The sequence below is a fragment of the Papaver somniferum genome, chromosome 1 (assembly GCF_003573695.1).
Source record: "Papaver somniferum cultivar HN1 chromosome 1, ASM357369v1, whole genome shotgun sequence".
Classification (NCBI taxonomy): Eukaryota; Viridiplantae; Streptophyta; class Magnoliopsida; order Ranunculales; family Papaveraceae; genus Papaver; species Papaver somniferum.
In genome coordinates this window covers 88,985,763-89,012,690 of record NC_039358.1, presented here as the reverse complement: position 1 = coordinate 89,012,690, position 26,928 = coordinate 88,985,763, and the positions used below count along the sequence as shown (strand labels likewise).

At 37.3% G+C, this 26,928-nt stretch overlaps 4 protein-coding genes across 8 annotated transcripts; 2 read left to right on the top strand and 2 right to left on the bottom strand.

Moving 5' to 3' along the window:
* Positions 1 to 15,717: 15,717 nt before the first annotated feature.
* Positions 15,718 to 16,482, top strand: LOC113347283 (serpin-ZXA-like). The gene has a single exon (XM_026590905.1). It carries the CDS (start codon positions 15,718 to 15,720, stop codon positions 16,480 to 16,482), a length of 765 nt encoding a protein of 254 aa, XP_026446690.1.
* A 264-nt stretch (positions 16,483 to 16,746) lies between these two features.
* On the top strand, positions 16,747 to 18,825 carry LOC113294017 (serpin-ZX-like). The gene is made up of 2 exons (XM_026542450.1): positions 16,747 to 17,189; positions 17,837 to 18,825. The coding sequence occupies exons 1-2, from the start codon at positions 16,806 to 16,808 to the stop codon at positions 18,629 to 18,631; spliced, it is 1,179 nt and encodes a 392-aa protein (XP_026398235.1). The 5' UTR covers positions 16,747 to 16,805; the 3' UTR covers positions 18,632 to 18,825.
* Positions 18,826 to 19,293: 468 nt separating this feature from the next.
* On the bottom strand, positions 19,294 to 20,951 carry LOC113294008 (serpin-ZXA-like). Its single transcript, XM_026542446.1, has 2 exons — positions 20,542 to 20,951; positions 19,294 to 20,427 (listed from the first exon to the last, which is right to left on the bottom strand). The coding sequence occupies exon 2, from the start codon at positions 20,304 to 20,306 to the stop codon at positions 19,485 to 19,487; it is 822 nt and encodes a 273-aa protein (XP_026398231.1). The 5' UTR covers positions 20,307 to 20,427; positions 20,542 to 20,951; the 3' UTR covers positions 19,294 to 19,484.
* Positions 20,952 to 21,114: 163 nt separating this feature from the next.
* On the bottom strand, positions 21,115 to 26,184 carry LOC113293982 (mitogen-activated protein kinase kinase kinase 5-like). Of its 5 annotated transcripts, none has more exons than XM_026542436.1 (11): positions 25,462 to 26,184; positions 24,486 to 25,151; positions 24,318 to 24,405; positions 24,128 to 24,190; positions 23,865 to 24,028; positions 23,697 to 23,772; positions 23,449 to 23,508; positions 23,247 to 23,372; positions 22,257 to 22,520; positions 22,045 to 22,148; positions 21,115 to 21,870 (listed from the first exon to the last, which is right to left on the bottom strand). In XM_026542436.1, the coding sequence occupies exons 1-11, from the start codon at positions 25,977 to 25,979 to the stop codon at positions 21,825 to 21,827; spliced, it is 2,175 nt and encodes a 724-aa protein (XP_026398221.1). In that variant the 5' UTR covers positions 25,980 to 26,184; the 3' UTR covers positions 21,115 to 21,824. The 5 variants fall into 5 exon arrangements, with proteins under 5 accessions (XP_026398221.1, XP_026398224.1, XP_026398207.1 ...); XM_026542439.1 differs by having other exon boundaries at positions 22,260 to 22,520; XM_026542422.1 differs by having other exon boundaries at positions 21,115 to 21,920; positions 25,462 to 26,183.
* Between the last annotated feature and the right edge of the window lie 744 nt (positions 26,185 to 26,928).

Sequence of the window (26,928 nt, the reverse complement as noted above, 5' to 3'; positions counted from 1 at the left end):
ATATCGTAATTATCGTCCTTCTCTGCAAACAGTTTATATTTAATATTACCCTTGCGTCGGGTTTAAAAAAAATAACGTCCCAAATGTCCAAAGTCCAAAAATAAAGTGCAAAAGAAAAGAAAATTTACAAAAGTAAAAGATATCCTAATACAATTTCTAAAAAGAAAATCTAAAAATCTAAAAAAAATAAAATAATAATGTCTTTTTTTTTCTTCGTTCTTTTCGCCTTGTCTCTTTGACTACAAATTCTTTAATTGACCACCAAAGGCTTCGACAACTCCTTTTTTCTTTCGCTCCAAAATCCAAAGTGAAAACACAAATACCCAAAAACGTAAAATAAAACAAATATAAATAAAAAAACAAAAAAAAAAAAAAAAAAAAAAAAAAAAAAAAAAAAACCTAAAAACAAAACCCAAAATTCTAAATCTAAAAATAAGTTCGCGTAGGCGACGCCAAAAATTGAAGTGATTTCAATGATGTTGTAGTAATTGTTCGTTCAAGACTTGTGAAAGCAATAGATTTTAGACTTAATGAAACTTAAAAATAAACAAAATTTAACTCAAAATTTGATTTCAAGATATTAAAAATAACCTAGACACTGATTCCACTATTACACATGAATGAATGATGGTAAATAATCCAAAACTCTAATTATCTTTTAAGTCCCTTATTTCTTAATTCCCAAATAATCAGACATATTCTCAAATATTAATTGTATTCCCTAAGCATAGATTATCAATTGACTAAACAAAGTATAACCTATCAAATTGAATCACAAATAATTAAGAAAATTATGCAAACAATTTAGAACTCTGCAAAAGCAGTGATTGAGTGAGTTATAAATTATAAATTAGAGAAAATAAAATAATTACCAATTATTAATGCGTAAATATCTTTCTCATTACCTTGGTTGTGGGTAGGGTTGTTCATGGTCGGTTTTGGTTCGGTTTCTAGCCAAACCAAAACCGAAACCAATATTATTGGTTTCTAAAAATCTAAACCAAACCAATCCATTAACCATTGGTTCGGTTTCCAAATGGTTCCAGTTGGTTTCGGTTTGTCCCAGTGGTTTTTGGTTAACCAATAATTATGTCAAACCAAAAACAAATACACAAATTTACAGATAAAAAAATCGTAGTTGCCGATAGTATTGGTTTACACAAATATACAATCAAGAATAGTTAAAGCTTACTCTAATTCTAGAGATCAAATGAAGATATATAATATATCTTAATTTAGATATTGACAAATAAAAAAGAAGGAAGACGGGAAGAAAAAAGTCGAGTAGCAGCAGCTGTAGTTGGGGGTGGAGAAGGGAGGCGGCTGAGAGAAGGAGAAAGAGGGAGAGTATCATAATGAAATATTAGATTTAGGGTTTCTATTTATCCTCTAAATTAATGGGTAGAATCTAATACTTTTAAATCGACGGTAGAAATTAAGTTTAAAAATTAATCGGTTCCCCAATGGTTTTTGGTTCGGTTTTCAGGTCAAACCAAAACCAAACCAGTAATGTCGGTTTTTCAACATTTTTTACCAAACCAATCCAAATCTAAATGGTTTGGTTCGGTTTCTTGCTTATTGGTCTGGTTCGGTCGGTTTCCAACGGTTAACCGACACCATGTTCAGCCCTAGTTGTGGGAGAATTAGTTCATCATCATGTTGAAACACGCTTAAAATTCATTTTTATTGCTTAAAGGGTGTTCACAATAATGAAATGGGAGAAAAATAATAAAAAACGGGTTTGTAACACTTATATTAGTTACAAATGCAACGGTTACATAGAACGATAAAACAGAAGTATCACTGTCACTATAGCACTACGACCCTCCTACGTTGTGTTGTTGTCACTGTTGATGAACGGCAGTTGTATTGCGTCTTATGTTCTTCGTGTTCTTATTCAACAGCGGCAATGGCAGTTCTCTGCAACTTGCTTTTTCTGGTTCTGTGATTGCTCTAAACTGATCCGAAACTCTCTCCAATCACTTCATAACCCGCTTACAACTCCTCGGCACTCTATATATACTCGAAAGGGCCTCAAAATCACTGTAATAACTTCGAAATAATTCCCAATTACTCTGCAGACACGGGAAAATATTCTTTCCTTTTTCTTCTCCTGCACTCGTCTTACAGTTGCAAACTCTCCTTATTTATCTCTAACACGCTCCAAACGGTTTCTCGAGTCAACAAACATGCGCAGAACTCGTTCAAACTCATGAAATCCCGTGAAATACCTCTCTCGTGAACGTGTTGCTCTGTTTTCTTCTCTCGGATTATCCAGCCAAAATTAATCGAACAAATGGGCCATGCCAACCCTGTTTAGCCAAGAGGAACAAACCCAATCAAATTCAGTCGTTGAATCTCCTTAAATCCAGTCCAAAAAGCGAGCCTTAATCCTGCCATAGCCTGTGAGCTTTTCCTGCCAAAACTAAAAACTCAAACGAAAATGATGAAGGTGTCCCTTATCCAGCTGCTTAGGTGCGAATATCAGGTGGGTGCCCCTTATCAATTGAGGTGCCACTTATCCAAAGTAGGAGTTTGTTTAGCAAATGTTCTCCGGGGGTGCTCCGAGTAATTTTTCGAGCCGATTTTTCCAAAAATGTTTATTTCCAAAATACCTAAAAATACATAAAAAACACAACATTAGTACAAAAATCGAGTTCTAACAATACAGACATTGAGGATAATTCAGACACAAAAAATGTGTCTATCACTTAACTCATTCAAATTCATGATTTATTATCACCATCTTAAAGAGAATCTAATTACAAGAGAATACAAAAAGAATGAGGTCATTCCAAATTCGGACGAAGAAGTTATGAGCAAAACAAGGTTATCGAATATCGACGTCTACAGGAGTGTACGCGTACTGGGTACGTGTATCGTCGGAATATGGAATTTCGTGAAATGAAGGGGTACGCGTACCTGGTACATATGCTAAAATTTCCTGGACTCTCTTTTAAAGGAGGGTACACGTACATGGTACGTGTACCAGAAGGCCAAAGTCCACAAACCGTTTTTAGGTCTTTTCTTATTACTTTTTAGATCAGTTTCCGGAACCGACTAGGATACTTGAAGGCCATGCAATGTGAACTTATATAAATAGGTATTAGGACTTGCTAAAGGAATCAATCCATCACAAGATAGGATTTATTCTACACCTTAATATGAGTAGATACATCCTTTGTTGATTAAGGATGAATTCAATGTTCTAGCGTAGAGCTTTATTAGTTATATAAATCTATTCGCAGTTTTAATCATATTGTCGTTTGTTTTCACTATAGTTGGGGTTTATGATTGATTTCTAGATAGTCCAACTATACAATTGGATTATTCTATTAATCATTCTGTTGCTACTAGAGATTTTGAGCGATCCGTAATTGTCGTATATCTCTTACACACGTATAGAACGTGAGACCTCGCATAGGGATTCTGTGGAGAAATTGTATGTGAAGACAACACTAGTAAGTGGACCTTGCGCTAAGAGTCTAACTGCTAGGATCAACCTAAGTTCACATAATTTAAAGCTTCTGATTGGGTTACACCTTGAGTGCGCTACTACTTCGTGGTTCGGTTGGATATAATCTGATATGCGAGCGCTTCGGTATCCGGTTACACAAGGAATTTTGGGATAACACTGCTCTAGATATTATTCTACGGTTGGTGATGAATGGTTCTAACGAAAGATAGATAAGTATACTAATCCAGTTATCGCTTGGAAACGTCGAAGGATTCCTTGATCATCTTTCTTTTATTTGTTATTCTTTTTAGTTTTCTTAAAACCAATCCCCCTTTGTCTTTTACTTTATTTTTCTGATTCAAATAACCTATCAATTACACAGCTCCTTGTGGGAACGATTCTTACTACCACTATATTACTATTTAATTAGTGGAAAATATCTTGATTAATTTGTTGCACTTAAGACATGCATCAAATTAACACACAATGAAAGAGACACATGCTCACCAAATTGTCCTTCACACAATAATCAGTGGGTAATCCTCAAGAATGAGTGATGTTATACCCTCAGCATCGAAGATGTGTCCAGGATGGAACTGCTCGATATAGATTTTATAATCATAAAAAAATCTACCCAACTTCGAACTCAACAACAAGGATTAAGAAGTGAAATAAACACACAAAGCACGCATCAAGGCGAAGAGGGGAAAATAGTTAGGGAAATTAGTATGCTCTGGTACATTTCGAAAATCAGAAGTTCATTTTCTTTTATAGGAAAAAATAAGGTAACTAAGACTTTTAGTATATATGGAGGACATCCACCTTATACCCAATGTGGAATGGTTTCATTTCATTCACTTGAAGAGAAATGAACAAGCATACTTAGTGACTAATAGGTCACAAAATCAAATCCAAACCAAGACCATAAGAAAAGATATTAAAACTCATTTTTCTCCGATAGCTAATATATAGTTAAAAGATCCCACTAGAATAATAAATAAGTTCTTATATTTAAAATTGGTATGTGTTCACTGGCTAAAGGCTAAGTCTGGTGGAGCAAGTCAAGGTTTCAAAATAAAAAATTGTCATCTTGAAAGTTGACAAAGTCTCAGTTTTGTACTTTTTTATTTACCTTTTAACGTCTAAGAAAAATAAATAAAAAACCATTACTGAACGTGGATCTTCTAAGAGTAGTTCAGGGTTCTCTTAAATGGAAGCTTGAACAAGAAAAAGAAAAGCATAAAACTATTTTTTTAGGGTGGTGGTGGTGGGTGGGGAGACACATGTTAATATATTATTTGTCCTTCATGCTCCCAAAAAAACGTGGATCATGAAGCTTTACAAGACTATTCTACTTATTGGCTCATGATCAATCTTGCAAGAGTATTGTTGGTGCTACAAAGTACTAAACATGACGAAAAGAGAATATGTTGAGATGAGTCTCACTCGGTATGGGAAATTAAAGATCATGCGGTTTATAACCCTTGGACAACCCTAACCTTGCAAGACAATTTCAGTAGTATCCAATAGGTCCTCTTAGAGCAAGGATTATGGGATGAGAACTCTCATCCAAATTCAAAGAGCTTGATCAAAATTAATCAAATTAGGTGTTATCATGAGATGAAATGATCAACTTTCAACTAAACTCATTCATACACAGTGTGTCATCCAAATTGAGAGCCTAAAGATCAGCCGCTTAGAAAAGCATTTGCTTGATCGGCAAATCATTTGCATCTCAAGCTTTTTTTCTTCAGTTCTTTGGTCCATTTAAAAATCTTTAATGCGGATCCTATATATTGTATACTATTAAACTAACAAAAAAAAATGAGAGTGACTGATGTTTAGATGTCCGGGTCCCAATTTTCCTCCAAGCGGCTAACGTTCAGCCCCTTAGTGTGTATATTTGCTCCTCCACGTTCCAAAAATCACCCATTCACCTAGTCTCACACTGGATTTAAAAATGAATGAGTATTTTAAACACTTATTTAGGGTTGCACATGGTCCGGTACAGTCTGGGTTTCTTGTGAACCCGATACCTGTACCTGGTGTTGACCGGTTCCCACATCTCATTACTTGTACTCGTACATGTATCGGTACTCGTACATGTACCGATGATACCGGTCCGGTTCTATCCGGTACCGTGTTTTACCTGCAAATCAAGATCAATTTACACTGAACACATCAAGATCATATACATACAACTGCTAAGATTAAACAGATAGAAACGTTCTGATCTATTTCAAGGATTGAAGTCATTCATCATTGCCAAGATCCAAATTACAAAATGTAATATCATTAAAACAAATCATTTCTTCCAAATATTCTAATCTTCAACTGAATCTTCTCATTCTCAAATTGAACCACTAATTCTTCATCAATTCAAACCCAATCTTCATCCTCTGTTATCTTCAATTTCATCAGTTTTCCATTAGCTGCAACTTCCTTCAAAACCCCAACTTTCAATTCCAGAAACCCATTTAAAACAACCATCGAAATCATGGTATACCATTCCAACTCAATCTCAAACATTACATAAATTAAGCATTCGATTAAATACAATGTAACATAAATTTAACAAATTAATAAAACATGAACCCTAAATTTATTAAAAACAGAATTGAATGTTATTTCCAAAATCGATTGAACATGAGTTGTTGTACCCAAAATCAATTACGTGATGGTGGCCATACTTCACAGATCTATGATATTCGTCAATCCATTAAGATTCGTTGATGGAACAACAAAACAAAGAGATCAAAGATATTCATGTTAGGTACGATTGTACTCTAGTTTCTGATCCTAGATGATGTGAACCTAAGAAGTCTGTTTTAATCTTCAATTAGGGCGTACGTAATATCTGTTTATGGATTTTAATGGCTCTGTTATGCTCGGCCAGTGAAGAAGAAGAAGGAAAGAATGTGTATTTTTTTTCTCTTCGGCCGTGAAAAAGAAGAAGGAGAGAATAAGTGAAAGTGTATGTTAACCTAAAATGGGACGGTCAGGATGTAAGATTCCTAAAAAAATCTAAGGCTATAACTAACCGAAACTTATGGGCCAGGACAGGACGGAACTCATCCCAGAACCAGTACCAGTACCGGCCTACACCGGTTCTCAATTTTAGGAACCGGTACCTGTCCCGACTATTCGGTTCCGGATCGGTACATGTAAAATGGATCGGGTCTTGTGCAGCTCTACACTTGTTCCATAACCCTTGTTCTTGTTTGTCTTTTTTCATTTTTCCAAGTTGAATGGAAAAACATAGACTCAGATTGCATGTATCAGAAACTGCAATCTTTAAGAGGTTAAGGGCATTTCTAGTTAACGTAAATCTGCATACATCGGTAAATAATCTCAAAACGCTCTAGGCTATTGAAAATAAATTACTGTCGACTTTCATCCTAATAAGTTATGAAAAGTAATTACATCGTAATTGGTTTAACAATAACTGAATGATTCATTTTACCATATTTTCCAATTAGAGATTCTTAATACTTCAAAAAAAAATGATGTTATCCATAGAGCTTTTTTACATAAGGACCGCGTCTTATTCTTTTTGTCATGTAAAACCAGTAAAATTCTCTAACACACTATGAACGTAAGCTGTGAAACGGAAGTTTTCAACTGAGTGATTGTAGTATCAAAATACGATGATAAGTACGTAACTTTCAGGTCGGGTAATTAGTGACCGGATATTGAAAGAGCGATGACATAGCATATGTGACTTCAAATGCGATTCTAGATATGAAAATTTCAAGCTTTCTCATGGCGTCGACATCTCCTCCTAATGATTCTCAGATAGTTTTGGTTCAGTCATCACTGGTTACTGAAGAAACAATTGTAGTTTCACCCGACTTCCCTTCTTTGGATGAATCTTACGGTATTAAGAGATCATTTGGTGAACCCTAAACAAAATTTTGTTGCTCATTTGGGTATTGATGGAGCTGCAAATGGAAAAAATAAAAATACGTTAGAGATTGTTTTACCGGTAAAAGAGGGTATTATCAAAGTTTCAAGTGGAACTAATAATATCCAAGGAAAGGAATTCAATTGGGGGGTTTTAAAACCCTAATCACAAGAATGGAGAAATCTCTTCCTCTTCCAACCCCAATTTCCGCTCATCCTCCAATGAAATTTACACCCCTTGTAGATTTGGATGGTAAACCGGTGGCATGAATCAACAGTAATTGATTTCTCAAATGGTATCAAACGATATGAAGAATATGCGGTGGGCTTTTGTATTGGTAGAAAAATCTACTTCCCAATAGTAAAGGAGACTGTATCTAAGCTTTGGAAGCTCAAGAAGGAGGTGAGTATAGAACTTCAAGATAGTGGTTTTTTTTTAAAAAAAAAAACGATTTTATTTCCACTCTCACAAATTTATAACTTTACATAGTTTTTAGTTGGTAGCCGAGCGACAAGCTGAGCACCAACTCCCTTTTGAATAGAAACACCCAAAGAGTGTTAGAACTTGGTTCTTTCTACATCTCAAAGAGTTTATTCACCTTGCGACCATGGGCTAACATGATCGAATCTTCATATTTCGAGTATTGGGAAATTTTCAGTTTGGGTGTTGATTTACAGAGTACCACTGCATATGTGGGACTTAGAAGGATTAAGTTTAATTTCTAGCTTCATAGGAAAACCTTTATTAGTTGATGATTGCATTATCAATAGAACGAGATTAGCTTATGCTAGAATTTGTATTGAAGTAGATATTGATTTCAACTATCCTGAGAGTATCCCACTAATGATAGATGGGAAAATCACTTTGGAGCTTCCGGTTGAATACCAACGGAAGCCTTCAAGATGTGAGGTGTGTATGGTCTTTGGTCATTTTTCAAAAAACTGTAACAAAATTAGGAAAAGTAGGAAACCAAAAAAAAATAACAAGATAAAAGAATTAAGAGATACCATTCTACATTGGAAGGAAATGAAGTGCTTACAACCATGGAAGCGGTTGATGTGGAAGACATATATAGAGATGCTAAGCAAACTTCAGCAAAAATTTGGATTGAAATGGGGATCACCAAGCAGGCAGTTTCTTCAAGAGTAGACGTTTCTGCAATTGTTTCTACCACGGGACAAGGTCTCAAGAGAGCTATTCATAAGTCAGTGGAAGCTACATCTCTTGGCATAAATTAATGCAACCAAGAGATGCAGTATGGCCAAGAAGTCATCAACTGGTGACATGGGTAAACAAGAATGTCCTGCAAATATCTCGATCAAGTCTGCAAGTAGTGGACCTAAGGCTATAGAGAAAAGACACAAACATATCCCCTTCTATTTGTAAAATGACTTCCTTACCAATGAAAAGATTTTTCTAAGGATATTGCTGACAAGAGAGGTAATAAAGTCAAAGAAACAAAGGTGATTAGTGCAAGCATTAATACAGACAAAGTTTACAACCTGTTAAAGAATCAAGCTGCTCCAGCAAAGAATCCGATCAAGACGACAAGTATTCAGAAGAGAGGTGAAGGAATAAAGGTGAAACATAATCCTTTGTTGTGGGGGATTCCCTCTTTCAATCCTGATACTAGGAAAGTGGTTTCTGATAATCAAGGAGCTATTGCAAAGAATTTACTCTCAACAAGTGATGATGGAAACTAGAAGACAACTTCAAGCAGGAAATCACTTGTTAAGAATGTTGCAATTGATAAGGAAGGCACTACCAAGACTAAGAGCAGTGATACTTGTGTCAAAGTGAATAACAATTTCAGAGTGTTGAGTAACGAAAATCATATTCGAGACAAAGATAGTTATAATTGAAGATTGTGAGGAGGATAGTGAAGAATTTTATGGCGTAGATTCTGACAAATATGCACATTATGTGGCTTATGAAGACAAGTCTAGCAAAGAAACAAAAAAAAGAGCTTTCAAGGCTCAAATAGAAGGACGAAACTCCAAATAATAAAAATCTAGGTAAAAGCCGACGGTCCTTTGCTAGGAAGCACAAGTAGTTTGTTTTTGTCTTCCTTGGCGTATATGCAACAGTAATTTTGTAGCTTGATCTTTCTTTGATGTTCCTTGGTTAAGGAGTTGGCTTTTGCCACTCCTTTAGTTTGCATTTCTTTGTTTTTTGTTCTGACTTTGCCCTCACCAACTGAACTCGCTTAGGCGCTCTATTCCTGTATTCTTATTTTCTTTTTAGTTAATAAATTTAACATTTAAAGTCAAAAAATAATAATGTTTATAAACTACAATGATACCACGTCAAAATCTCCCTAGATTTCTCCTGATAACAGATCAAACGGCAATTACCCAGTGGTTCCAGCATTGGGATGGGTGCGCGATAGAACGGATCACATGCCCTTTTTCTTCCGGGAGAATTTCCGGAGACACCTACCAGGCATCCAGCATTATTGAATAAAATATGGACACTTCACAGTTAGTAGTCATGATTGACCACAACTTTGAAAAAAAAAATTATCTTTCCTCTTTTTCCAGTCTCTCAACAGGAAATTTCAAGCGAGTTTATTCTTCTTCTCCGGCGAGCTTCAACTGCTCAGATCTGCTCCTCTTGGAGTGGATCTGAGCAGTAACTTCTTTCTCTTTCAGTTTTAGTTAGCTATTATTAGTTTTAGTTAAGTTTTAATGCTTTTTAGGTTTAGATTGGGGTTAAAACCTCCCTTGCCGACGGCAAGTTTTATACATCTTCATGATGTTTCTATCTATGCTCTTCAAGCTTCTTTTATCGACTTTAATGGTCGTTCTATATTGGGGTTTTTAGTTCTTAAGTACATCAAAAATGACCGTCGGCGTCCGGAATATACATCAGAATCTTCATCAATCCGTTCAAGACTTCAAGCAAATCACTTCTACTTTGGAGCATCTCTTTCTCTAGAAGAAGATAATCAACAAAAATGGTGGACTTTTGATCCGAATACCCTCCGATTCAATCGATTCTCTACTCATACATGTGTCTAGTCTTTTTTGGGTGTTCTTTCTATTTTCTTATTAGGACACTTGATGTTGTACTAGTGGTGTATGGTATTTCTCTATGGTTCTTAAAATCAGATGTACTTGAACTCTTTGTAACCTTAACTTTGAATTATCAATGAAGAAGAAGAGTTTTATCAAAAAAAAAAAAAAAAAGTTAGTAGTAAACTCTCTTGGAGAGACGTGGAGACACTGGGGGAGTATGAACAGTGAGTTGTGACCTGAGTCCGTCATCACTTTGGGCGTGTCTCATCTGATAATCCCCCAAAATACTTTTTCTAAATTTTATAAAGGGCCATTTACAAAATGGTCATACTTTTTGTAATTGGGTCACAAAATGGTCACATTTTTGTAATTCGTTCACAAAATAGTCATACTTCCATCTGATTTAACACTTTTGAATAAAACGGTGTTATCTTTTCCTAAAATACCCTCCTTCAAAATATCCTTCCCATTTAACTAATTAGTTGAAGTGGTGGTGGTGGTGGTGGTGGTGGAAGCTTAAGAATCTTCACTAAACCTCAGAGGGAAAGCGGTGAACCCTTTGGGTGAATGCGGTGTAACGAACCTGAATGCGGTGTAACGGACCTGAATGTAGTGTAACGATCCTGAATGCGGTGTAATGGTTTGTAAGTGGCGGCACCATCACCTACAAATAGCACCACCGTCAAAACAGTCCTAGTATTAGGACCCGATTCACAAAAGCATCCTACTGTTACAAACTATTAAAAAAATGATCATACTTCCGTTAAAAAGGGAGTTAAGTGGTGACTCACTGTTAAATATGTTAATGAAATTACCCATGTGTCCTTCATATTTATCCTTCCATACACAATTTTAAATTATATTTCATTATGATTTTTTGACGGTGGTGCTATTTGTAGGTGGTGGTGGTGCCGCTTACATATCGTTACACCGCATTCAGGATCGTAAAATCGCATTCAGATTCGTTACACCACATTCAGGATCGTTACACCGCATTCACCCAAAGGGTTCACCGCTTCCCCTTTGGGGTTTAGTAGAGATTCTTAAGTTTCCATCACCACCACCACCACTTCAACCAATTAGTTAACTACGAAGGGTATTTTAAGGGAGGGTACTTTTGGAAAAGATAACACCGTTTTATTCAAAAATGTTAAATCGGATGGAAAAATACCATTTTGTAAATGAATTACAAAAGTATGATCATTTTGTGACCGAATTATAAAAAGTATGACCATTATATAATTGGCCCAAACAATTACAATGAAGGAAAAAGTTAAAATTGTGTATGGAGAGATAAGTAGGGAGGATACATAGGTAATTTGGTTAACATATTTAACTGTGAGTCGTCACTTATCTCTCTTTTAAACGGAAGTGTGACAATTTTGTTGATAGTTTGTAATAGTGAGATGGTTTTGTGAACGGGGTCCTAATAGTATGACCATTTTGCAATATTTCCTTTTATAAAATCCACGTTAACATTCTTTTAAAGTTCCCAACTGCAATATCTTTTTTCCCCTTCCTCTTTTATTCTTGATACATACATAATGGATTTCAATTTTAGGTTACCGCTAAGCGTCCAAATGGATTCATGTCTTCAGCTCGTCAACCACGTCTGGCTAAACGAAGCAAAAGATCAGAATTTTGTATTTTCACCCTTTTCGATTTATGTTAGTCTTGGTTTATTGACTTCTGGATCAAACGGTGCAACCTTAAAACAATTATTGGAGTTCCTCAAGTCTGACAGCCTCGATCATCTCAATTCGGTAAGTTCTCGCCTGATTAAATCTGTAGATCAAGCCCGTGTCTGCAGTGGAAGTGATGGAGGAACCAAATTGTCTTTTGTCAACGGTGTTTGGGTGGATAATTCATGTACTCTAAAACCTGCTTTCAAAGAAGTTGCTAATTCAATCTATGGAGCTGATGCTGAGGCTGTGGATTTCAAAAATAAGGTAAGACTTAATTTCTAATATAAACTGAGTAACTAACTGAAGGATCTTTATTAGGAAATAATATAGGAGTCTATATTTAGGAGATATACACTTTAAGGAGTTTGAGTTATATTAGTAAAGTGTCTATGTTTAGAGTTTGATCTTAGGTAGGAAAGTGCCTTGAGTGGTCGTCAACAGCACACGAACAAAACCACATGAACATGACTTGACAGGTAACAAGTCATCTTCACTTTTATAACAGCAACACGGCTGATCTCACGCCTTCTTCTCAGCAGGAACCAAACTTTTTTTTTTTTCCGAACCCTTGTGAAGACACCAACGCATCAACAAACTTGTAACTCAAACCCTAACACGATGAAAAACTTCCCTAACTCTTTCTCCTTCTCCTCTCTCTTCCTCTCACCTCGCTCTGATACCATGTTAAGGATCGAGCAAGAGAGAGGAGAGCATAAATGCGGAAGCATAAAAGACTACATTGATAATAATTCAGTGTATTAACTTTCATGACTCAACGACCTATTTATATTGTTCACAAACTTGACGACCACTCAAGGCACTTTCCTACCTAAGATCAAACTCTAAACATAGACACTTTCCTAATATAACTCAAACTCCTTAAAGTGTATATCTCCTAAATATAGACTCCTATATTATTTCCTAATATGTTAAGGATCGAGCAAGAGAGAGGAGAGCATAAACGCGGAAGCATAAAAGATTACATTGATAATAATTCAGTGTATTAACTTTCATGACTCAACGACCTATTTATATTGTTCACAAACTTGACGACCACTCAAGGCACTTTCCTACCTAAGATCAAACTCTAAACATAGACACTTTCCTAATATAACTCAAACTCCTTAAAGTGTATATCTCCTAAATATAGACTCATATATTATTTCCTAATACCCTCCCTCAAGATGGAGCATGTAAATCACGAATGCCCATCTTGGACAAAAGAAATTTAACTTCGATTTTCTTCTTCTTTCTTCTTCTTTTTTTTTCAACGCTTTTGCGAAAAAAAAAATCTTCAGACCGTAGTTTAAGGACGTTTCGGTCCCCTTCATAGTTTAAGGACATTTCGGTCCCCTTCGTAGTTTAAGGACATTACGGTCCCATCTTCGTAGTTTAAGGACGTTTCGGTCCTCTTCGTAGTTTAAGGACGTTTCGGTCCCATCTTCGTAGTTTAAGGACGTCACGGTCCCAATAGTAGTTTTAGAACATACAGGTTCCATTGTTGTAGTTTAGGGACATTTCGGTCCTCTTCGTAGTTTGGTAGAATACTTCTTGTACTCTTGGTTTCTTGGTTTCTTCGATAGAATACTTTTTGTACTCTCTCGACAACTCATAGGATTTTAACCTACTATTGTTGTTCTTTCTCTCATCACCTCTTGATGATCGATTCTCTTTCTTCACAACATTGTTGTTGTTTCTTCTTCTCTTGTTCCAGTCACGCTATTGTTGCGAAACCTTCACACTTTTTTGTTCTTAAAGATTCTCTCACAATCTTTTTCTTGTTACGCTTCTGCCACAAGCAATAACTAACACAAAGTCTGTCACACTTTGTAAGTTTTCCAAGTTTCTCTCACAAACTCTTCAACCACACTTCACTTCTTCCAACATGTTTAACAGCTTTCTGCAATACCTCTGCCACAAAACTGTTACACTTGCTTCTGTTACGCTTCTGTAACGATTCTTCTTAACTGTGACATCCTTTAGTCACACTACTTGTTCATCTGTAACAATTCTTCTTTGTAACACCCAAACTGTTACTGACTTTCAATAACATTTTTTTTTTTTTTTAAAATCATGAAACCATAACTCACCTGTTCCACACAAGCACACCTTAGTCTCCACTCTCCATACGAAACTTCTCTGCATTTTCATCGTCGTTCTTTCCACAATCATCATAACTCGACTGCAGCACCTCAACGTTCTTCCCTGTTTTCCATCACCAATGACCACCACCTTTCTCCAATAACAGCTGCTCTTCCATCAAGTTTTCATCACCAGCTCGAACTCTTTCTCTGTATTCACCATCACGATCACCACCAGCAGCAAGCTCATGGCGTACTCAAGTAATCCATAGCATATCTAAGCACCCATCATCTTTTCTTCTTCAGCAACATCAACGAGAATCACCAACAACTCAAGACAATTCGAATCCCAGCTCGAGTTCTAATCTCCTGGTTCTTAACAAATTCTCGATTGCTTCTTAATGCTCAATTCTTTCTTTCCTTCTCCGTAGCACGACAAATACTAGAAAACCAACACAAAGCTCAACTCGCATTGGACCATTGTTTTCTCGACCAAACTCAGTCTTCGTTTTCACCAACAGACTCCGTCAATTTTTTTCACGGATCTGCTCAAACTCCAAATAAGTCGCACCCAATATTTCTTTCTTACTTGCAATCAATTACCCAATCGTAATATGGAAGCAGCAGTAACTTTCCTAGTTTTTATAAATCTCGGCCACTCGGTGGCTCACAACTATCTGCAAAGATGCCATATACCATTGGCAACAGCCTCTGTTAGCTGTTTTCACGGCCATGACCTCTTCCCAATTCACGTCTTCCATCTTTCTCTTTTAGGTCGTCTGGAAGCCCAACCTTTGTAATCACACACAACTTGGCAGTATCCACTTTCTTGTTAACACACCTTTGTCACGACTTGACTTGTACCCTAGCTAGGTTTAGCCCGTAGTGAACAAAGATACATCACCTTTTTTTTTTTTCTCAAACCCTAACCAAACTTGTGAACCTTGGCTTTCAATAATCCAACATACCCATGAAACCTTGTTTGTGTGCAGCGTGCTCTTTCTCTTTTCAAGACACACACGAACAGAACAAAGACGATCACTGCTTCACGTCCAATAAGTCACGTAGCAGTAAGATAAGCAATAAATCTTACGCCTTCTTCTCAGGAACCAAACTTCAAGACTAACTTCCCTAACTCTCGAACCCTAACACGATGAAACACTTCCCTAACTCTTTCTCCTTCTCCTCTCTCTTCCTCTCACCTCGCTCTGATACCATGTTAAGGATCGAGCAAGAGAGAGGAGAGCATAAACGCGCGGAAGCATAAAAGACTACATTGATAATAATTCAGTGTATTAACTTTCATGACTCAACGACCTATTTATATTGTTCACAAACTTGACGACCACTCAAGGCACTTTCCTACCTAAGATCAAACTCTAAACATAGACACTTTCCTAATATAACTCAAACTCCTTAAAGTGTATATCTCCTAAATATAGACTCCTATATTACTTCTGTATTGCTAATCAATCAAACCCGAAATGTTAAGCAGGCAAAAGAAGTTACAGAGAAGGTGAACAAATGGACTCATTCAAGATCTCATCCCGATGATGCAATCAACAAAAACTCAATGCTTGTACTGGTGAATGCACTCTACTTCAAAGGATCTTGGGAACAAAAATTTGATCCATCAAAAACAACCCACTCAAACTTTTATCTCAGCGATGAAACTCCGTCGTCGGTTACGGTCCCTTTCATGACAGATAGCTATGAAGATCATTTTGTTTCGTGTTACCCCGGATTCAAAGTACTTCAACTACCATACAAATCTATCAATGTGAGTGATCAGCCAAGTCAACAGGATAACTTTGCTATGTACATATTTTTACCCGACAGACGAGATGGACTAGGTAATCTAATTGAGCAAGTTAGTTCGGAACCAGGTTTCCTAGACCGTCATCTCCCTACTCGACGTGTTGAAGTGGGACAACTTAAAATTCCTAAATTTAAGATATCATTTGGGTTCGAGGCTTCCAGAGATTTTAAAGAGAACATGGAACTAGATATAATTTTTGATCCAGGCCAAGCAGAGCTGACTGAAATGGTGATGCGTTCTAGTTCAAAATCCAAAGACGGATCCAGTATTAACCTCTCTGTTTCAGGAGTTGGACACAAGTGCTTCGTTGAAATTGATGAACAAGGGACTGAAGCTGCGGCCGCAACTGATATTGATTGTGGGTTTTCTTGCGGATTTGCTCCTATAGACTTCATTGCTGATCATCCATTCATGTTTATTATCAGAGACAATGTTAATAGGGTGGTTTTGTTCATGGGCCATATTCTTAATCCACTCTTGCCTTGGCTTCATCTTTCTCTTCATTCTTTGATCATCTGATATGGTGAGATCCGGAGTTATGGCTAAACCCACCTGATTTATTCGGATGAAGGTGTAGATTTAAGTTAATTCTATTGGTTTTACATCATTGCAACCTAGTTTGATCCTGTCTTGTGGTTTGATTTGTTTGTTGAACAATTCTGAAATAGAATAATGATTTCTTGACATTCTTGTACTTGTGGCCAAGGTTTGAATAAAATAAGTACCCCAAGCTTAGGTTAATGAGATTATAAGTCAACACATTTCTATGTTGAAACCTGGTACCAAGTTATCTGGGAAAACCTTCAATTTCAAGAGAAGCTATATCAGTCTAGTATATACTCATGGACTTCTATTCGAGGTTGCCATTAAGTGTTCAAATGGATTCATGTCTTCAACACCTCTGGTTAAATGAAGCCAAAAACCAGAATTTTGTATTTTCACCCTTCTCAATTATTTATGTAGCTCTTGGTTTAGTGACTTCTGGGTCAAATGGTGGAACCTTGAAACAATTGTTGGAGTTCCTCAACTCTGATAGCCTCAATCATCTCAATTCGGTCACTTCTCGACTGATTGAATTTGTAGATCAAACGTGCGACCGTGGACCTAAACTGTCTTTCGTCAACGGTGTTTGGGTGGAGAATTCTTGCACTCTAAAACCTTCTTTCAAAGAAGTTGTTAATTCAGTCTATGGAGCTCAAGCCGAGGCTGTGGATTTTATAAATAAGGTGAGAATCGTGAGATCCTATCCTGAGACTTGCTTCTTCTGCAGTTTTCAGTAAGGGTTAAGTGGTAAAATGTCCCTCAACCCAAGGTTGTAAAAATATCCCGGATATTAAGAAAAAGATTAAAATTTTCCAAAATCTTATCAAAATGACCTAATCCGTTACTTTTACCGTTAGAGATGGTTAAGTGGTCAAAGTAGCACGCATGTGATCCGCACGTGTGATAATATGACATTTCTACCCTTATCACTAAGAGTTGGAAATATTGATTTCTACCTTAAAGGGTTTTTATTTCTTGATATTGAATTCCATTACTAACATTATCAAGTGTTTTCATTTCTGAGCTCGAGTATGATTTTTAAAAATTGATTTCCGAATGAGAGTTTGTATCTTCTAGATTGGGGGTTTTAATTCTTCTCTTCTACATTTTTCTCCCATCTCCGCGTCTGTGATTGATTCGATAGGGGTGAAATTTGTTGAACTTGTAAAAAAGGGTAGGAAAGGATGATTATGAATTTGGTCTTCCATCCTCGTGAGATCTCTCCTTAGTTTTGTTTAATCCTGAATTCAGAATAACTGAATAAGGATCATTAATGGTTGGAAGCTTTATTTCAGTTTTGTTTTATTTTTTGAATTGCTTTCAAATCTAGGCCTCGGAAGCAATGGAGAAGGTGAACAAATGGGCTGAAAAGGAAACCAATGGATTAGTTAAGAATCTTCTTCCTGATGGATCTGTCGATGGAGACACTAGGCTTGTATTAGCAAATGCACTTTACTTCAAAGGATCGTGGGACTTCATATTCGACAAATCACAAACCAGGAGTGCAGAATTTCATCTCCTCGACGGAACTTCAGTTCAAGTCCCTTTCATGACTAACATGTTCGAACAGTTTGTTTCTTGCCAAAAGGGTTTTAAAGTTCTTCAACTTCCATATAGACAAGCCAATTATAGTATTGAAAGAAACTTGTCTATGTACATATATTTACCTGACAGGAAAGATGGATTAGCTGAGCTGATAGAGAAAATGTCAGACTCTAATTCAACAGGTTTCTTTGATCGAAATCTTCCCAGACAAAGAGTGCAGATGAGAGAATTCATGATCCCAAAATTCAAGTTCTCATTTGAGTTTGAAGCATCAAGAGTTTTCAAGGACGACGTGGGAATAAATTTGCCTTTTGATATAGAACAAGCAGACCTCTCAGAGATGGTAAATGAAAAAATTCAACTATTTGTTTCAGGAGTTCATCACAAGTGTACCGTTGAAGTTGATGAAGTGGGAACTGAAGCTGCTGCTTCTACTGGTATCGTCGTTATGCTGCAATGTCTCAGGCGTCCTGTCGACTTTGTAGCCGATCATCCCTTCGTGTTTACTATCAGAGACAATGTAAATGGTGTTGTTTTGTTCATGGGACATGTCCTTAATCCTCTAGGATCTGATGAATGATTAATGATCTTGCCCCTTGAGCTTGAATTTACTGTGCAATTCATGCATATTAAGAAATGCCTCTCAGCTGCATCTAGAAACGTTTCTTCGGAGCTTGAAATCAGAAAATGTACGTTCCCATGTTTCAAGTCTATGTAATAAGCATATGCTCTGCTTTGTTCCTTTTATACCATCTGTTGTCATCTGTTAATCTATTCGTTCTCTTCAGTCATCTTATGCTTCCTTGAGTTTTCCTGTAATCCAACTTGCAGAATCATGCAGGCAAAAGAAGTTACAGAAAATCTCATCCCTAATGATTTTATCAACTAGATTGTACTAGTGATGCCTTATTTTTTTCTGTAATAGTTGATATGCTAAGGTGATCAATTTTAGCAGTCAAATTGAATAAGGTTTACCAAGCAATGCTAGTGTGCCATTCGTTACAAGCCTTCGGATAGTTGGAGCAAAGAACAAGAAGTTCGCAACTTCTCAAGTGCAAAACTCTAAACCACTTAGGAACTCTGCAACTAGCAGTCAGAAGCTAATACACCTCACCCCAGTGCAGAAGGTTAGCAAAATGATGCGCGAAGGACAACGCCTCAGTACATACGACTCTGAGGTTCTTGACTTACCTCCATGACAGACAAAATAATGAATTTTAATGTATGCATATGTAACTTAATTATGCGGTAGACTTCTCAAAAGGGAAAAACAGTTGAAACCAAGTGAATATTTGTTTCAATAGAGAGGTAATTTAACTAAATAATGATTTGGCTCAAACAAGCCAAGGCAGATGAATGTAAAATTGAAAACCTGAAAGATGCTTTTACCATGGACTAACGCTAAATCGCCACTGCATGTCATGCTATAAACATCACTCGTCCGTTAACAATGGGTTCAAGACATATCCTGCGGACAACACTACCCCACACTTATCGTCTCTGATCAAGAACATGAATGGATGATCCGCTACAAAGTCTACAGGTTCTGGGAGATCATCCTCATCTTCAAAATCTATATTACACAATTCTTCCCAATCATCGAATGAAGTAGCAGCAGCAGCTGTAGTGCCTCCTTCGTCAACCTCTACAAAACACTTGTGGATGGCTTTGGAAACAAACACATTTCCTCCAGTACTTTTGTTTCTTTTTCTGGGTCGATCAAGTTGGCTTCCAGTAATAACAGTCACCATCTCAGAGAGCTCACTTTTGTCGGGATCAAAAGGAAAAACCACTCCCAACTCCTTGAGAACTCTTGATGCCTCAAAATCAAATGATATCTTGAACTTGGGGATCCAGAATTCTCCCATCCGAACTCTTGGTCGGTTTATTAGTGGAAGATGACTGTGCAAGAAACCATCTGGATCTGAGCTTACCTTCTCCATCAAATCACCAAGGCCATCTCGGTTATCAGGTAAAATAATATACATAGACAACTGTGTGTCAGCAGCAACATCATCATAGCTCTTTTCAAAAGAAGCATCCTCCTCATCCCCGCCATAATGGGTTTTGTATTGTGTACTGAATGGGAGTTGAAGAACTTTGAATCCTTGGTAACAACAAACATGTTGCATCTCATCGTTAGTCATGAAAGGGACTTGTGGGATTGAGCTTCCGTCAAGAAGATAGAATTCTGAATCTTTTGTTTTAGATATATCAAATGTGTCTTTGCCATAATCCTTTAAAGTACAATGCATTCACCAACATAAGAATTGTACATTCATCGATTGAACTAAGTCCTTAGCTAAGGATATCCTTGATTAATCCATTAGTCTTATTCTCAACCCATTCGTTCACCTCCCCCGCGGCTTCATCTGCCTAAATTGCATGCATATCAGAACATACCGGTTAGCTAAAATTGTCGCAGTTCAAAAATTATAGTAACTAGACAGGATTGAATTACTAAAAATTGTTGATGCATCTCTTACGTACCTTAGTTTGGAAATCGAGAACCTTAACATCGGCTTTATAGATTGAACTTGCAGTTTCGCTGAAGGAAGGTTTTAGAGTGTATGACTGATCGATCCACACACTATTGGCTGAACTTAGTTTAGGTCCTCCTCCGCGTTGTTCATCATTCAGAGTGCTCAGTGAGTCGAGGTAGCAGAGTTAAGTTCGGCGAGAGTTTTGAAATTAAGGAACTCTCATATCTGCTTTAGGGTTTCGCCTGTTGCACCAGAAGCTAATAAACCTAATACAGTGGAGATCGAAAACGACGAGAACACCAAGTTCGTGTCCTTGGATTCGTTTAGCCAAAGGTTTTTCGCAAGTTTCGTACTGAGATTGAACCCAGACGATTGGAACTCCATTATTGAATAATTTATGTTATGAATCAGCAGCTTCTCAGTATAAACTAACAAGAGACGGTGATGAAGAAAATCAAACTTGATGCCGACTTTACTTTATATCAACCCTTATACTATATAGGTTGCAAATTTGGACACTGACCAAAGGGTTGCCTTAAAACGGTTCAGAGTAACGGAGAGAAAAATCATCCCGAGTAAGTGCAGAAAAGGAAACAATATTTTTTGATTCATTTGTCCAAGGAAATAGACGAACTCCTAACATCCATAAGTTTCCTCGTGTAAACCAATACAAAAAGGTACAACCCGTTTTGTGCAACATCTCTGGACTAACTACAAAGTCTATTCTAACTCTTATCTACAAATTCATTATCTACCCAATCATTTTTGTTGTACATGGAAATGTTAATTATGTCTTTTAGATAACTTGAGAACAGCTGAAGAAACTTCTTTGCTTCCTTCACATTACGTTCTCAATGCAATGAACTATGCTCTATGACAGACCCAGCTTAAATTCCCTCTGGACTTGGTTCCGCGCAAGACTCATCCATCAATCAATTGAGATTGGGTGTCACGGGTAAATTTCCTAAACAACCCAACATTCATATTGCAGATATAAACTGCAACTGACGCGTTGAACTGAGAAGAGATATTAACAGTTCTCCATTAACCAAAAGTCGTATTACCAAGTTGTGGATGAATCAAGTGCTGTGCTGCATTATAAGCCTGTCGTAGTTTTGATCAACCCCTCTCAAAAGGGATGTGGAACTTCCACTTTGCGAGTCCATGGATAATGGAAGGGCATAAGGGCGGCTAGTCCCAGGACCCAGATGTACACCATTGACTCCATTCAGAGAAAGTTTCGAAGTGTTATGATTTATGCCGCGATAACTTGCATTTGGAGGAGGTGAACTAGGAAGTGTCTCGAGAGTAGAACGAGGAGATAGACGGGGTGCCGCTGCGTGGTCGGAAGGTTCAAGATGATGAGATTGTTGACCAGTAGATTCACTGGAGAAAGAAAAAAAGTAACCATTGCATGAATCCCGGATCCGGTAATCATGCATGTAAACTGACCACGTAATATGAGAGTCTAGAACGAACCTAGGGTCTCCACGTAATAGAAGAAACTTACCTATTATTAAATAGCATTTGACCTTTAGAAGAAGTATGTGAAGCTGGAGAAAGTAGCAAATCGACTCTATGTTTACACAATTCTGTAGCACTATGTGCTCCATCCTGTAAATGTAAGAAAATGGATAACGTCATGTACAAATCATGGTTCTGCCAAAGCCATTCTTGCTATATGGTAAAAACAAACAGAGGAAAATCAAAGCTGAGACTTACAACCATTCGCATCCCTGAAAAGGCTTGGGCCAAAGGTGGAACTTCTGACCGATGGGAGTTTGATGGAACTTCTGGCCGATGGGAGTTTGGTGTAACTTCTGAGAGATTGGAGTTTCTCAAAAAACCATGTTCCAATAACATGCTTGCAGATGGCCTCTCTGCAGGATTTCTTCGGAAGCAAAGCTGAAGGAAATCCTTGCCCGCTGGTGATAATGTTTCAGGTATTGGTGGGTTCTCTCTCAAAACCTTAAACAAAGCTGCAGCCTGCATGCACAAAAGCTTTAAGTAATCAACTTTATGAAGACAGCATAAATTAGATATACATGAAACCTTAAACATATTTAGTCCTTGAACCCAAAAACACTTCCCATTGCCCTTGAAATAAATTAGTCCTAGCAACAAAAATAAAAATATGATGGTCCGCCGAAAACCAAACCGCAGAGATAATCTCGAGGACTCTTTTGTTAAAAAGATTTTATAGCGGGAAACCAACGGAAAGCAAGAACACGCTAGCAAAACCCATCGGGAATCAAGCTACCTAAATCATTATTAACAGAAAACCATCCCATAAACAAAAATGCACTGAACCCCCCACCCCAAAAGGCTTTCCAATCAATTCCAACTGGTTTAGCAAACACATCTTTAAGAAAAACCATCCCACAAACAGATATGGCCAGAAAACCCCCCAAAAGGATTTCCAACCAATTCCAACTGGGGTTTAGCAAACATATCTTTAAGAAAAACCATCCCACGAACAAAAATGGCCAGAAAACGCTTTCCAATCAATTCCAACTGGTTTAGCAAACACATCTTTAAGAAAAAATGGCAGCCTATCATAAATTTAAAATTACCAGTTACAGCTCACAAATTAAGTTCCCAGCATGCAATTCAACCTTTTCTGGGAAATTATTTAACTCGCCGGAAAATTGTGAACATATATAACCATGAAATGTTATTTTTTAGCCATTGTAGCTTAAGCCAAGTTATTACCCCTTCAAACTGACTCCAGGGAGGTTTCCCCTGAAGCATCTCAATAATGGTGCAACCCAAGCTCCAAATATCAACAGCAAGGGCAGCATCACTATTAGAATCATTCTGCAAAGCAGCGTGTATAACCTGCGTGTATATAATCAGTGTTTAGTAATGATTCATCTCTCTTAGATTTTACCAAGACGAGGCAGACATGCAATACCTCTGGAGCCATCCAGTATGGACTACCCTTCATCGAGAGATTAGCTGCGTGCCCATTAAGCTGAACATGAGACAGATTCCATAATTTTCAAATCAAAAACAGAGTAACTGTTTAACTCACTTAACTCACTTTGGAAGACCGAAAGAACAAAACAAAATTTATAAAATGCAAGAACTTAAGCTTTGCATGAGCGACCAAGAAAAAGATACAGGAAAAAGGTTTCAGGAGAGAAGAAGTTCTAAACTTACGTGTTTTGCCATCCCAAAATCCGCAAGCTTAACAACACCATGAGCATCAACAAGCAAATTTGCCCCTTTAATGTCCCTAAAAGAATACAGGAACCAATTTCCTCTCGATCAATATCAAAATAGAAAAGGCTGCTCAGAGAGTTAAATAAATAGTATGAGGAATGTCACCTGTGGACAGTTTTTTTGCTATGTAAGTAAGCCAACCCAGAGAGGATATGACGAGTGAAATTGCGAACAATGTCCTCCGTCATAGCTCCACAATGTTCTTGCACGTACTTATTGATAGATCCAGGATGGACATATTCAAGATATATGTAAAAATGATCTCCTATCTGCACATTGAAAATAACAGTCTCCGAATTTACATAAACTGCAAATCGTAAATATGGGATCAACGTGAATAAAATGAATAAACAAAAGAAAACCCTCACTGTTTCACTGCCATAATACTGCACGATATTTGGATGCTTCAATTGGCTAAGAACTTTAATCTCCTGTACAATGAAAAGAATTGTGGGAATCTGCTCATAATAAAATCAGGTTTTAAAAGTAATAGAACCATCAATTCAGTGGATAGGATGCTGTCTTAAAAAGAACACAATGGACGCAGTAAATATCAACCTGCTCCAATTGATTTAAGCATTCGGCTGATTTGGCATCATCAGGAATTAGGTCAACCTCTTTCATGGCACATAAGGCTCCAGTTATCCTGTGCAGAAGAACACTTTATTATTTTGCACTTCTACTGAAAAAAGGCAGAAGCAGAAATGTGGGGTTATAACTGCATACCGGTTGGAAGCAACATAAACACTGCCAAATGTACCCCGTCCAATGAGCTTTCCTTTTTGCCATTGATTAGTCATGGATGGTGTCTCGGGTTTAGCTACTATATTTTGAGGAACAGAACTTGTTGACATTGAAGGCATAGCAACTCCTGGAGGAAGGGGCAAGCGGTGACCAGTGACTTGATGACCACTATTGTCATGCCATGCGGACGACATTGTAGAGTTGCTGTCTAATGATGACTTGTGATGCAGTGGTGATGATGGTCCAGATGGACTTTTCAGATGATTCCATCCAGGACTTCTTGCTCTTGGACTAGGAAGTGGAGAAAGATCGGGACTAGCAAAAATGTTTTCTGGTGAAGCGCGATGAGAATATCCTGGATGAAGGATATCAGCAGCTGCAAATTCTTGGGTTGACCAAGTCTGAAGTCCTTGAGAAGGTATATAAGTTGAGCCAAAATCCCCGGTACTCATTCTTCGAGGACTAAGTACAGGGCTTGATAAGCCACTGGCTGGTGCACTCTTAGCAGGAAAGTTCAACAGGAAGTTATTTTGATCTTTCCCAACATCAATTGGACCTTGAAGAATAACCTTCTTACCACGCCCATTTTGAGATTTAACAGATTGATTGTCACCATGCTCTACACCCTTGTGATGGTCAGGAAACCTGCTGCAACATATCAATATTCATAAATAAATAAATATAGAATAATTTAGCTTTTAACTGTTGATTCATTCGCCCAATCAACACACCTAACAACAACAAATGAAATAAACCTCCATGCCCTGTGTTTTGAGATCTAAACACACAAACCAATATAGTTCTTCAAAAAGTGCAATGATTCAAACAAATTCCCAATTGTCATTTTGATCATCATATAAACAATCTAAAATTAAAGAAAAAGAACGATTTTTTCTCATTATATCAATGAAACTACACAAAGGGGGATATTCAATGAACATAATTTAAAGATTCTTACCTCCCTATGGCAGAACCAAAATCAATCCCATCCCCAACTCCATCTCCACGCATAGAGTTGTCTCTATCAATAATATCATCACCTCCCCCATCACCTTTTCTAAAAAAATCTTCTTTAGGAGAAGGAAGAGGTAGTCTGGATTCAGAATCACCACGACGAAGAAGAAATGAATTATAATCAGAAGGTAAAGGTAAAGGTTGAGGAACACCAGAAGTATTATTATTATTATTGTTAGCAGAAGAAGAACCGACAGAAGAAGGTGAAGGAGAAGTAACAGTCCAACTTCCAGATCTAATAAAACGTTGTTGATTATTATCCTCTACATCAATCTCTCTTAAATGTCTGAGTTTACGTTGACGAGTAAGTCTTGGTTGTTGATGAAATCTATTGATACGTTGTTGTTGTTGTTGTTGTTGTTCTGTTGTTAATGTGTTGTGATTAATGGAAGAAGAAGATGGTGATGAAGATGAAGATTTGATTGAGGAGGATGAGGATGAACCTTTCTGCCACCAAGGCATTTCAAAGGGTCAGAAAACATAGTAGGTTTAAGTGTTCTGGTTTTAAATTGTCATTATAAACCCTGGTTTTTAGATCTTTCATTTGTTTTTCAGAAAGAGGAGGAGGAGAAAATGGTGGTGATGATAGAGATAGAGAGGAAAATTAAAAAGACAGAAATTACAGGGGAACTAACGAACTTCTTCTTCTTCTTCCACATAAAAATAAATAAAAATGCTCGACAAAAATTAAAAATAAATTTCTTTTCCTCTCACAAAAATCTTGTCTGTTTGCCACGCACGCGGTTTACAAACGACCTGCTTTGTTTCCACCCCACCGAAATGAGTCTTTTTCGTTTTGTTTTTATCTCGATATTTTGATTTTTATTATTTTTACCAGTGTAGTGCCACCAAGATGGATTTTTCTTTTTCTAATCCCATTCCAATGTTAGGAGCTCTGGTATTATCAGCCAAAAAATTTACCAATGTATTACAGTGGCACCTGTCTGTAATATTTTGACTCGGCAGGTAAGCCTTGTAAAATGAAATATAAGTAATGTTTTGCTCTTTCTTAGTATTGAGTTAATTTCTGCATAATTGGGTTCAGAATCTGCAAAAGGTTCTGCAACTAAGCATGCTCATACTGGAGCAATACAGAGCAGGTGGACTCCCAGGAAATTGTTATTGGATAATTGAAGCGGTGTCAGCTGACAGATCAATTGTCGAGGGTGAGAGAGTAAACTGGGCGGATTGGGTCAGGTACTGGTCTCATGAGGTGCAGGGAATGTCGGAGATCTGGGCGTGAATATATTCTAGAGCCGAGGACATATCCAATTTAAGGTGGTGGTATTGAAGTACCCCTATTCGGCAGGTAGCGTTCGTCGAGTAAAATATAGGTAATGGTTTGTCCTTTCATAACATCGAGGCCTTTTCAGCACAATTAACTACAAAGACTTTAAAAAGCTCTGCAATT